Genomic DNA, 13,265 nt, shown 5'->3' with positions numbered 1-13,265 from the left:
CCCCGAAGGACCAACAGTGGCTTCCTGGTATCAGCGACACCAGCCAGCATTTGCACTTCCTCTACGTCATCATTACGTTTGAAATGCTTGAAGGGAAAGGGCTGCGCTGGCCTGTGGGGTGTGGACAAGCACGTGGCACAGCCCCGTGGCCTCTGCTGGCTCTGGTTCTGCCATCTGACCTCTGGCTCCCCGAGCAGAGGGGTCTGTGCCGCTTCTCACCCTGACCCCAGCTGAGCGCATGGGCCTGGCACTTGAGAGCCACTCAGCGGACATACTGCATAAATCGGCAGGTGCTCTGCCCTCCGAGGCTGATGGCCGTGCACCCACTGAGCAAGTCCACAGACATCTAACCGAGAGTGGCTCTGAGAACTCTGAAGTCACACCGTGTCACAAAGGCCACGCTCATGTTGGCGCAGCGCGGTGACTGCGAGCTCAGACCCGAGGTCCCAGGGCCGGGTTTGGATCCCGCTCTGCCATTTCCACCTGCTGACTTTGGGCAGGGTGAGCCTGGGAGTCTCTGAGCCTGCGTGGGAGGAACAGGCCTGGCGGCCCCATGGCAGGGTCCCCGGACATCACGCCACATTCGATGCACTTCTGCAGCAAATGCCGAGGTACCGTCCCGCTGCGGAGTGGCAGTCGCCATGTGTCATCCACACAACTGCAGATTCACCACTTGGAAATGATTCTCAAGAGAAACTTACACCCGTGCACATTTTGGGTTATATTTTTCTCCTAGAAAATCTCCCAAGAATCCAGGAAGTTTTCCCTCCCTCATATTTGTTTTGTTTGAAGCACAGAAGGTTCTATGACGATAAATATCTGCAGTGGGTTAACAGGCCATGTGGACACCAACACCTGCCCTGCAGAGGGTTGTGCAGATGCAAGAAAGCAACCCTCCAACGCTGTGGCGCAGGGATGCACCTCAGCCCTGACGAACCCCATCTCGGCGACGCACCTCAGCCCCAAGGAACCCCACCTCCGGGACGCACCTCAGCCCCGACAAACCCCACCTTGGCGACGCACCTCAGCACCGATGAACCCCACCTCCGCGAACTTCCGCAGCAGGTTTGGGCACACCTGCCTCTGCAGGATGACCTCAGGGTGGCTCCAGGTGTCCTGCACCGAGCCGTCCCTACCTTGCCTCTTCTTCCCTGAGAGAAAAATGGCAGCAGGTAAGGAAAATGTTTTTTTCTAGCAAATATATAAAAGCACAAGAATTCCTGGCCCATCTTGGAGTGCCTGAGCCTCTCCCCAGCTCCCAGTAGGGTCCACCAAGGTGGGCGGGAGGTGGGCAGCTTGCCCAGGAAGGGCTGGAGGAGCTCCCCGTGGGGGGCGGAGCTGGGTGTGGTGCTGGCCCCAGCCAGGGCTTGCTCTTGGCCACACCCCTGCAAATGCTCTTGGCACCTGTGGCTCTCCCAGCTCCTCCTGCATACCCCACCTTCTTGAGGGGTTCCCTCCCTGACTCCTGCAGGACGCCCAGGCCCCCTGTGCCCATTCTGTCACTTCCCTCGTCCCTCTGGGTCCTGACTGTCCCTGAGACAGGAGCCTCTCCAGGGCCCGGTGCTGACTGACTGATGAGCCTGCCACACCCATGTCCTGCCCCCGCGGGGCCTGCGGCCACTGCCCTCTGCCTGCAGCCGCCCCACATGGGCATCTGCTCACTGGCTATGGCTGCCCTTGCCTGAGCCTCCGAGGCCCCCAGTGACTGAAGATGGAGCACGATGATGGTGCTCGTGGCTCGGCCGACACAGCCAGATGTGGCCGCCGCCCCGTGATTGGCAGTCCTGATAATTAGTGGGAACTGCTACTACTGTGACTTAGTGATACCCTTTCTCATGTGAAGGCCCCATGGGCTGTCATTGCACGAACCACAACCCTTCCCGCACCCAGAGGGCGGCTGTGGCCAGGCTGGGACGCACTCGTGAGGGCGGGCACAAACCTCTCCGCAGCCTCGGCTTCTTCACCTTGGCGTTGTCATACAGGAGGCAGAAGCGGCTGGCCGCCCGACAGACGTCCCACACACCTTGTTTCCGGGCCACTTTGGCCAGCTCTGCCCAAATCTGTATCCTGCTCACCGAGAACCCAAACGAGGGAAAAGTGAGTACACAAATGTGGCTGCTAAAGTTAGAAAACACTTGGGCTGGCTGCCTGAGAAAAGGCCACTGTGGCTCTGCAGTTTCGAGTTGGCAAGGAGCCCGGTGCTCGCACTGGGGACGGCCTGGCGGGTGCATGTCCCGGGGTCAGGTGCAGCTCTCTGCTTCCCCCTGCCAGTCAGCTGTGAGCGGCACCTCCCTTCCCTGTGGTGAGAAGAAAGGCCACACAATCCACTGCACGGAGCAGGCCTCCTGGGGGCGATACCGCAGGGTTGGTACCAAAAATCAGTCTGCTCTGGTCACAGGGGCTGCGTGTCCTCTGAGTGACAGCAGTGACAGGCGGGACAGGGCGGCCGCACACCTCACAGGCCGTGGCTGTCATCACAGGCTGGGGGGTCCCATCTGTGTCGGGACCCCCAGGCGGGGACCTCCTCCCACCATCCTGGAGCAGGTGGCCTGGCGTGTCCCCAGACAGCCACACACAGGGTCGGCTGCCAGACGCTGGCTTTTGGGCTGAGCGACCCCCAGGCAGGGCTCTGCGTGGCGCTCTGGTCTTTTCCTCGCTCACCTCTCCTTGCTGTTTTCGTTGCCCAGGCGCCGCAGGTGCCCAGCAGCTTTGTCCACGCTGACGATGTGGTGCCGCGCCTTCGCGCAAAGGTAGGTGAACCGGCCACTGCTCTTCCCGGTGGAGACTGGGACGGAAATGCACAGGCAGGTGTTGGGGCTGCTGGCGAAGGGCTGGGGACGCGCCCATCAGGAACCAGCGCCCCGCGCTGGCGCCGGGGTGGCCACCCACAGGTAGTGGCTGCAGGGGCCCTAGATCCACGGCTCCCAGGAGCCTAGCTCCTCACAGAGCTGCAGAGTGGCATTGCCTGTGTCTCCTGCTGGCAACGAGGCCAAGCCAGTGCTCCACTGAGTAGGGGAGGCTCCAGGAACCTTGGAGCAGTCTGCCAAGATCCTCCCGCTGCTCTGCTGGCTGCGCTGCCTAGCTGACGTCCAAGCAGGGGCACCCGGCCTCAGACTCCCGCGCTCCCACCCAGCCCCTGTGTAGTACCCCAAGGCCCAGCAGTTTTATCTGCATGACGCCAGAGGTTCCGAATCACTGCTCCTTTTCCTGGCAAATAAATCACAAGCACCCGGAACTCAGCTCCACACTCAGAACTCAGCTCCACACCCTGGGGGACCTCCTGTGCATGGGCAACCCCAGGGACTGGGCCTCCCCTGGCTGGTGTCTACCCTCTCGGCCGGCACAGGGGTTCACCTTCAGGAGCCACTCAAGGGTATCCTCCCCTGGAGCCCGCACCACCCTCACTGCCCCTGGGCAGGGCCCCGCAGCACCTCCTGCTGGGTGTAGGGTGCTGTCTCAGCCCCACAGTCAGCAGGTGGACATGCACCTGACCCCCAGGTGGCCAGCAGCACACGCCCATGAATGAAAGGAGTCAGGAAGGCAAAATAGGTGCGTCCGGGTCCTACTGGTGGATCTGTAGCTGCTCCTCAAACTTATTAGGGCAAAATGAAAGCACAGGTGCAGCAGCATCTGAGGGCGGTGGACGATGAGGCGGTGACCCCTCCCCCCTCCAAGAGCCGCCAACCTTCCCTTGCAGGACGCGACCCACCCTGCATCTGCCCATCTCCTTGTCTCAGACCCGAGACATGACCCAGCAGCTCCACTCCCGACCACCATCTCCGCAGGCTGCAGTCTGAGTGATGCCTGGTTCGTCGTGCTGGGCGAAAGCCGCCAGCTGCTGGGCACTGAGCAGGAGGGAGGCCTGGTGGCAGCCCCCAGCAGAACCCTTAAGGGACCAGTGGGAAGGGCTCCCAAGCCAGGCCCAGCCTGGCCCCTGCACTGAGCTGAAGAGAGTGGGGCCGCCTGCGTTCCCAGAGCCACTGGCGAGTGCCCAGAGAAGCTGGGGCAGTGGGGGTGCAATACACCCCCAAACCCTGGCTTGGTCCCTGCATGTGGGCCGCACGGCCCCATGTCCCATTACCCAAAGCCAGCTCAGGGTCTCCCCAGGACAGACGTGATGGCTTCAGCTTTGACCCCCGTGATCCAGGGAGCCCTGTCCTGTGCCTCTGGCAGTGGCTCAACCCCATTCCGCAGAGCAGGGTGTGTTGAAGTCCTTGCCCCCAGGACCTGAGTATGACCTTCTTTGGAGGTAATTTGGGTCAAATGAGGTCATCAGGGTGGACCCTAGTCCAATCTGACTGGTATCCTTCTAAGAGGAGAAAACGAGGACACAGACCCCAGAAGGAACGGCCCTGTGAGGATGCAGGGAGGAGACAGTGTCCACAAGCCAAGGAGGAGCCCTCAGGGGGAACCAGCCCTGCGCATGCCTTGACTTCCAGCCTGGGACTGGGAGGAGTGAGTTCCTGTTGTCTAAGCAGCGGAGCCCGTGGGGTCTGTTCCAGCAGCCGGGGCACCTGACATGGCCGGCATGTGCACAGAAGACCCTCGCCGGGCTTTGCCAGACCCGGCAGGCTGAGATCAGAAGACACTGCTGGTGCACGGTCCCTGCGCATCCAGGGGCTGTGGCAGGGAGCATGGGGACTGGGGAGGCCCCGGGGCAGCCTCGGAGCCATTCCAAGGCAGATGGTTCCGGGCTGGGAGAGCCCAGTGGGGCGCTCACCTTTGGCCTCATTCTCACTGTCCAGCACGATCTGAAACGTGTCAGGGGCTAAGGCCAGGCCTGCGTTCACCAGGAGGGCCCGCTTCTTCCTGATGCTGTCCTTTGGGGTAGCTTTTTTTGCCTGTGAAAAGCAGAGACTGATGAGCAAGGAGCCGCTGGACTTTCCGCAGCACCTTCTCCAACTTCTGGAGCCTCCTGGCTTTGGCAGGAGCCTGTATGGTCCTCGTGCTCATAGACACAGTGACAGCTCGGCCCCAGGCCTCCTCGCCTCGGTGGCCCTGAGCAGCTCCTGCCCTGCCGTGCCTTCAAAGGCCAGCCCCGGCCCCATGCTGGGGTTACAGCACCCGGCCCCCCTCACCTCCCCGGGCAGCACCTGCTCGACAGCCACGATGGCCTTGTCCTCTGCACGCTCGGGGGCCTGGTATCGTGTGGTGCACAGGCGCAGCCGGGTGGAGGCCATCTGGAGCCTGTCCTGGTAGAGGCCCAGGCTGTCCAGGCGCACGGCTTTCCGGAGGTGCTCCATGGCGGGCTCCAGCCGGTCCTCGTCCTCCTCCATCTGCGCCATCTCCATGTGCACTTGGCAGCGGAGTTGCGTCATGAGGCTGCGGGGGTGGCGTGGCATCAGGGGCCCTGGCGGGGCTGAGGCTGTGTTGGGCTGGGGTCACACCCTCCGGGGGAGGCCTGGAGTGGCCCCAGCATGTAGGGGAGGCTTGGTGCCCGGTGCCGCTGGCTTTCCGCCATCCTTTCAGTGATGTCCCTGCCTGGCCCTGGGGACTCACAAATGGGGACAAGGAGAAAAGACCCTGGAGGCCTCGGCAACTCACGACGGCAGCCCCTGGAAGGAAACCTGGGCGCTAGTGCAAGACTGCCCGGCTCTCTGCCTGGGGACAACTTCCTGAAGTGTGGGGTGCAGTTCCCACAGGCCACGGCGGCAGAGGTCAGGGTGCAGGGCTGCGAAGGAGGCGAGGGTCTGGAGAGGAAGGGCTGCGCAGAGCAGCCCAACCAGCCCATGTGGAGGTGCCCTGGACCCCCTGGCCTCAAGCAGTCGTGTGGGGGTTCCCCAGACCCCCGGGCTCGAGCAGCCTGTGGGGGTGCCTGGAACCCCTGGCCTCGAGCAGGCTGCGTGTGCACAGGAGTGCACGTGTGCCAGGCTTGAGAAGCGGTTCTAGGGGCAGCTGAGCCGGGGGTCCAGGTTCATTCTCAGCTGTGGGAAGTTGAAGGATAGCCCAGGGGGGTGTGAGGGGTGTGGTCACCACGTTTAAGGGTGTGTACCTGTGTGAACTGAGCCAGAGTCATGCTGGCCTGACACAGACTGTGCTAAGGGGTGCATGTTCTTAGCCCTAGAGAAATCCCCCATTCCTCCAAAAGGTATAGTCGAGAAACCAAGAAGCCAACAGAGGAAATGAAATAGAATTCTAGAAAAATTGAGGGAGCCCCAGAGAAGGTGGGAGGGAGCAGTGGCAGTGCAGGGAGGTAGCAGACAGGGAGCTGGGGCTGAGCTGGCGCTCTCAGAGTCAAAACCATACTGACAGCAATGAAGAGGCTGAGCCCTCCCAACAAGAAACAGGTCCTGAGACCAGGGCTGTGGTTCTCCAGCCACCCTGGGCCCAGGCTCTGCAACACCTTGTGGCTGCCCTTGCCCCCGGTACCTGTCTCCTGCCTACCACGGCCCACCCAGATGCCTGCCGCCTGCCCGCCATAGCCCACCCTGATGCCTACCTCCTGCTACCACGCTGGCCCCAGCACTCCTGTCACCCCTGAGGACACACCGTGCTCTTCCGGGACGCTGGGCCCTCTGAGCACTCCTGTCTCACCCAAGATGACCCAAGTCCCATGGGGCCACAACCAGCCCCCACTCTCAGCTTCTGTGGCCATGACAGGCCCCTTCAATGGAGGCTTGAGGGGCACAGATGCCCGTGAGGCAAAACTGAGCCTGCTTCTTCCTCTGGCCCCACCAATGCTCCACACAGAGGACCTGGCATGCCTGGCCCTGAGCAGAGACAGAGGGTGGCCCTTATTGAGTACTGGGGGAGTCTGCTGCTTGTGGCACTGGCATGGCAAGGGGGCTTGGGCCACCTTCTCCTCCTCTGTCTCCTCCCACGCACCACCCGCTCTGTGGAGGACACGGCACAGGTGCGCGCCCCACCTGTCCACCTTCTCCAGCACGTCGGCGACGCCGGCCAGGGGCTTCCGCAGGTGGTGCCGCAGGTTGTGCTGCAGCAGGGGCAGGCAGGTGTTCCACTGCGTGGTGCACACCACGTGGATGACCCGGGGGTCGCCCAGGCGGACGGCTCGCTGCAGCGCAACGTCTAGTCTCTGTATGATATCCAGCTGGGCCTGCAGAGACGATGTGGGCGATTCTATGGAGGTTGCTGGCTCGAGCGGCGGGGCTGGGGCGGGACATGTGCAGGGCACGCTGAGAACTCAGGCCCTAAATTCATCACCCTGCGTGGCGCCATGCTCAAATCTGTCCGTGAAAATGGCCAGAGTGACTCTTGGAGGAAGTGGATGTGTCACACGCAGGAGGCTTGGCAGTACCCACACACTGTGGCTGCGTCCGCTTCCGCTGTGTGGACTCAGTGGGGGCTGCTCCCTTCCTGATCCCGTCTCTTTCCTGGGGCCTGTGCCTGCGACGCTTCCCACCCCCAGAATGTCTCCTCCGGTCTGTGCTCCACGGGCCCTTCCCAGGACAAAGGCTTAGGCCAGGATTTCAGTGGAGCCAGTCTCCCCACACTCCCACCTCCCACAAGCCCTTCTGGGCCGCCCACCGTCCTGAGCTCACTTGGCCATGTCCCCACAGCCTGTGGCTTCCACGGAGGCCTCGCCCTCATGCTGCCCCTGGGCTGGGTGGAGCCTGCACCTCACAACCCCATCCTGCCACTTGGCTGCTGGGTCTGAAGCCTCCTACGCCGGGGCCGGCCCCTCCGAGATCCTCAGCCAGTGAGGCGGGGGAAGCAGCCGTACAACCCACGGTGCCACAGCCACAAGCAGCCTCTGTTCACTTTCACGACAAAGTGCAGCAGCCAAAGTGTCTGGAAATCATTCCTTAAACGAACTCTCATTAAGCGCCCACCACATGCCTGGCACCAGCGCAGTCAAAAACCTCCCACGAGACGCTCAGCCCCGCGGAGGCAGACCCAGGAGCAAGTCCACAGAGGCGTCGGCGCCTGCCGGGCCGTGATACATGCGCCAGGCAGTGCGGGCTGAGGGTGGGTGCCTTAGGAGTGGGGGCGGGGAAGGCCTCCCAGCTGCACTGCTCTTCGCCTGCCCCGGCACCTCTGGCACGGACCCACACGCCCCTGGCTCCTCTGTGCCCAGCGGGGCCTTGTACTGCCCGGCTGACAGGACTCGAGGGCTCCCGGGCCGACCCGCCACACTTGCCGTGGCACCATGTCAGGGGTGCGTACCTCCATTCTGTCAGGTTTTTGTTCATCTTTTAACCGGGAAATTCTTACTGAGGAAGAGTCTAAAATGATTTCTAAATCCTTTCGTGGCAGTGGCTGCGATTCCAGAGCCTGCCGTCTCAGACAGCAGGACGGAGGTGGGTCAGGCTCACGTGCCTATAATTGGTAGCTGACCCCAGGGCCAGCGGTGGTTTCTGCCCCTCGTCATTAGGACGCCTTCCCGGACTCAAGTGTGGCAGAAAGCCCTCGTGGGGACGCATGGCCGTCCCCGTCCTCCTGGGCAGGCATCACCACATGGCGGGGAGGGGGCAGCTCCACAGGGGCTGCAGGAGGAGGGTCAGAGGGAGTCACATCCCAGCCCCCACCTGTACGACCCCAACCCACCAGGGAGGCCTGTGGGCGCCTGTGCGTGGGAGAGGAAGTGTGGCACTGGAGGCTGGACTCACACCCGCTGTCATGGGAGCCAGGGTGAGTCCAGCAGTGGGGTCCAGGCCATGTCCCTGGCACCCTCAAGCCTGGGACACACTCAACGTGCACCGAGTTCCTGGAATCTGCAAAATAACACCAGGTGTACGACTCCTGACCTCAACAGCCGCTCGGATGTACATTTTCATCTGATTTTCAAGTCTTAAAGCTTCTGATTCACACTCCAGACATTCCATTTCAATCAGCTTCCCAGGATCCTGCAGATATAAACAGTTTTTGAAAAGATGGAGATCTGTAAGGGAAGCAGCTGTGCACATTCATGAACTTCAGAGGCATTTAAAATATGACCAGGTAGAGGTTTAACAAATACAAGTCATACGATGACACACAGACACCTACGACGCAGAGGTTTAAGTGAGGAAGCCGTGTTTTCAGCTACACCAACTCCTCGCCTGCCTGCAGGCCCTACCGCCTGAGAGCGGCAGGGGAGGGTCCTGACTTTGCCCTTTTCAGAGGCCTTGTCCCGGCCTCCAACACCTGGTTCCCAGGCCTCAGCCAGGCTGCTTGGGGACCCGGGGCTGCGTTGAAGTCTGGGGAGCGATGTGTTGTGCGTCACGCCAGGAAGAAGGGCACTCTGCCTCTCCTTTCTCCGGGGCTTGCTGAGCTCGGGGAAGACGTCCCCAGGCCTCAGTGGCCTTACAAAAGCTGGGAGCAACATGTCGCTGTCATCCAAAGACCATACCCTAAACCCGCCCCGCTCGAGGGGTGCAGGTCTTCAGGACACAGGAGCCTCAGGCTCCCAGTCTGTGAGCGCAGGTGCTGATGGTGCAGCATCTTCACAAACAACAGACACAGACATCCCAAGAAGCAGGTCCTCGGCAGCAGACGCCTCCGCCCCAGGGAGCGGGTCCTCGGCAGCAGACGTCCACGAGGATGGGAAGCACCTGCAGCACCTCGGGATGGCTGCACCGCAGTCCTGCAAGTCTGGGCCTTGGTGCTGGCCAGGATGGAGAGCACAGGAGGCCGCCGCCCCAGGCTGTGTGCCCCCACCTGTCCAGCAGCTGCAAGCCTCCATGCCACTGAGGAAGCCATGCCAGGCTTCACAGAGGTCAGAAAAAGAGCTCCATGCTTCCCACATGGTCATGGATCTGAAAACTCTCTACGTGGTCCCACAGGTCCGGGCGTCTGCCTGGTTAAATCGTTGCCACCATCCACTCAGGCAATCATGAAATGTATTACAGTGGATAGTCTTTAAAAATGCACCAAGGCTTCAAAATTAAAAACCATTCATATCCTTAACATTAGTGAGCTTTTAATTCAAAATAAATCTCATGAGATCCTGAATGTCTACTAGGAGGCTGGCAGGGATTATGAGCCTCCCAGTAGAATGTTTACCTAGAGAAGGTCGCTTTCGAACAGTGGTGAGACAGGAGGTAACAGGAGGGCTGGGGCCTGAGGGATGGGCAGAGGCCATCCGGGCAAAGGGCCAGGAGAGCGTCTTCAGTCCAGGGCAGAGGGACACGCTCTGCAGGGGCCACAGGCGGTGGCGGCAGAGGTGGGCTACAGGAGCCTCCCTAACGGCAACCCCACGGCAGCAGGGGCCTGCCCGGGAGCCTCCACCTGGGGTACACAAAACATTGCTTTGAGTTCCACAGCAGCCCTTGGAGACGAGTCCTCTTACTGCTGCCATTTTGCAGCGACCAACCCTGAGGCGCAGGGAGCTGAAGGAAGGGCTGCTGGGGAAGAGGAAGTGGGGCCAGAGCCAGGCGTTCCACAGTCATTCTGAATTGGGGACACCGCGCGATGGAAACCCAGAAGATGGAAATGGGGCCCACAGAAGCCAGTAAAGGGCGTCAAACACAGGAGCGCCTCCCAGGCTGCTCTCATCCTCCGCACTGCAAGGGCTGCCGTTTCCAGCCTTCACCACGCTTCCCGCCTGTCTCTTAAGGCCACGTGAACTGCATCTCCTATTCGGAAACCATTTCCAGATCAGCACAGCCCTCAGTGTGACTGGCCAGCTCCCCCCGTGCTGAGCCAGGGCCGTGCCTCCTGCACCACTGTCCAAAGGCTCGGTTTACGATTACTCGTGGGTAACGACCTGGCGCAAAGCACAGAGCAGGTGCTCAAGGAAGACAGCACGAGGGGAGCCCCAGCACGCGGCTGTGCACCCGAGGGTCCCCCTTCACTCTCCGTGTGTAAAGCGACACTCAGTTTGCTCAAAACCACCCGATAAACTGATCACATTGTCCCTGCTCTGTGGCAGAGCCTGTGGCAGCTCCTGAAAGCATCAGCAAGCCTGACGTATTCAGTCTTACACACTTTTGGTTGTGTGAAGCTTTTTCTGGAGGGTGGTTCTCTAACATGTATTCTTAAAATATTAAAAGTGAGCATTCCCTAGTCATTTCATGTAAATACACTCATCTTAGGGAAAAATCCTAAATGCAGAAAAATGTTTTAGGCACAAAATGTTCACTGCAGCCCTTTATGTAATCAGCAAAAAAAGATACAGTAGCCCCCCCCCTTCTCTGAGAGGGCATGTTTCAAGACCCCCCAACCCAGTGGAGGCCTGAAACGTGGAGCAGTCCCAAAACCGATGTACACTGTGATTTTTCTAGACAGAAATCCCTATGATAAACTTCAATTTCTAAATTAGGCACAGTACGATATTTATAACAATAACTAATAATAAAATACAATCATAACACTATGAGGTAATAAAAGTGATGTGGCTGTGGCCTCTCCCTCAAAATACCTTAATACTTTCATACTGTAGGTGCCTGCAGGTAGCAAACTGCAGAAAGTGAACTGTGGGTAATGAGGCATGGCCGGTGTGACTTACACATCCAATAATGAGACTGCTGGAGAATGTTCCGGATCATTAGCATCATGACATTTTACACTATCCGTAAAGTGGACTCTAGAAACAACTGTGGTGCTGTGGACCCGTGGCCACAATAAAGGTAAAGAGAAATGGGCAGGTGTAAAATTGCAAACACCATCTAACCACAGTTGTGCAAAACACAGGCAGGAAAGATGGCAATGTGCCAACCCGGACTGAAGCCCTGGGGGCCACGGCCTTGTGAACTGCTTTTCCTTTCTTTGCCTTTTGTCCAAATGCAGATGAGCAGCCTCCCATCCCTAGGCAACAGTGTCATAAAGCCACTTACTTTGCTTTCCATCTTCTTGAGGTCTGAGAGGCAGTCAGAAGAGATCTCCATGCATTTCAAGGTCAAGGAAAAACGTGCCAGTTCAAAAAGCAAAAGCATTCTGCAAACAAACAAACCAGCCAGCACCGGCTCAATATGGGGGGGCAGCAAATATGGCTGCACGGGAGAATCCATGTTCCCCATTCAAGCAGAGGCAGGAAAGAAAGGTAGGATAAGAGATAAATAAAGTTAAATTAATTAGTAGAACAGAAGCCCTGCGGGGAGGTCCTAGCAGGGCTTTAAGCTACAGCGTCGGAGCCCAGCAGTGTCCCGGGGCCAGCACAGTTGTGGAGGCCGCCCAGGGCCGGGTCCCTACTGGACGCCCTGCTCCTCACTCTCCAGGCCTTCAGGTCATGTGCAGAACCCAGGGGAAGCACAGGGAAGATGACATGCGCACTCAAAGCCATGGTCTTGCACAGCAGCTCAGACCCACATCTGCAGCTCAGCGAGGCCAGAGGCCATGCAGGGAAGAGGCAGGTTCCTCACCACACAGAACCTGAACCTTCCCTTCCCCACACAGAACCTGGGCCTTTTCCACACTCCCTACACAGAGCCTGGGCCTCCCCACACTCCCCACACAGAGCCTGGCCCTCCTTGCAGTCCCCACACAGAGCCCGGGTCTTTCTGCTCCCAATACAGTGCCTGGGCCTTCTCCACACTCCCAACACAGAGCCTGGGCCTTTCTCCTCCCCACAGAGAGCCTGGGCCTTTACTACACTCTCCACAAACAGAGCCTGGGCCTCCCCACTCCCCACACAGAGCCTGGGCCTTCCTCCTCCCCACACAAAGCCTGGGTCTTCCCCACACTCCCCACACAGAGCCTGGGCCTTCCTTCTCCCCACACAGAGCCTGGGCCTTCCTCCTCCCCACACAGAGCCTGGGTCTTCCTCACACTCCCCACACAGAGCCTGGGCCTTCCTCCTCCCCACACAGAGCCTGGGTCTTCCTCCTCCCCACACAGAGCCTGGGGCTTCCTCCTCCCCACACAGAGCTGGGCCTTCCCCACACTCCCCACACAGAGCCTGGGCCTTCCCCACACTCCCCACACAGAGCCTGGGCCTTCCTCCTCCCACACAGAGCCTGGGCCTTCCTCCTCCCCACACAGAGCCTGGGGCTTCCTCCTCCCCACACAGAGCCTGGGGCTTCCCCACACTCCCCACACAGAGCCTGGGCCTTCCTACTCCCCACACAGAGCCTGGGCCTTCCTCCTCCCCACACAGAGCCTGGGCCTTCCTCCTCCCCACACAGAGCCTGGGCCTTCCTCCTCCCCACACAGAGCCTGGGCCTTTCTCCTCCCCACACAGAGCCTGGGCCTTCCTCCTCCCCACACAGAGCCTGGGCCTTCCTCCTCCCCACACAGAGCCTGGGCCTTCCTCCTCCCCACACAGAGCCTGGGCCTTTCTCCTCCCCACACAGAGCCTGGGTCTTCCTCACACTCCCCACAAAGAGCCTGGGCCTTCCTCCTCCCCACACAGAGCCTGGGCCTTCCTCCTCCCCACACAGAGCCTG

The 13,265-nt window shown here is 60.2% G+C and overlaps 1 protein-coding gene across 1 annotated transcript in view; it reads right to left on the bottom strand.

The window, feature by feature from the left end:
* Positions 1–13,265, bottom strand: part of CFAP46 (cilia and flagella associated protein 46) — a 121,343-nt gene that overhangs the window by 94,829 nt on the left and 13,249 nt on the right. The window contains 8 exon segments of the mRNA XM_033209255.1: positions 1,024–1,151; positions 1,940–2,067; positions 2,662–2,785; positions 4,721–4,841; positions 5,094–5,322; positions 6,867–7,057; positions 8,709–8,807; positions 11,718–11,817. Of these exon segments, the coding sequence (XP_033065146.1) occupies positions 1,024–1,151; positions 1,940–2,067; positions 2,662–2,785; positions 4,721–4,841; positions 5,094–5,322; positions 6,867–7,057; positions 8,709–8,807; positions 11,718–11,817 (1,120 nt within the window).

Source organism: Trachypithecus francoisi, unplaced genomic scaffold (assembly GCF_009764315.1).
Source record: "Trachypithecus francoisi isolate TF-2019V2 unplaced genomic scaffold, Tfra_2.0 Lachesis_group9, whole genome shotgun sequence".
Taxonomy (NCBI): Eukaryota; Metazoa; Chordata; class Mammalia; order Primates; family Cercopithecidae; genus Trachypithecus; species Trachypithecus francoisi.
The sequence above is the reverse complement of the archived record's forward strand: the minus strand, read 5'-3'. Positions and strand labels throughout refer to the sequence as shown.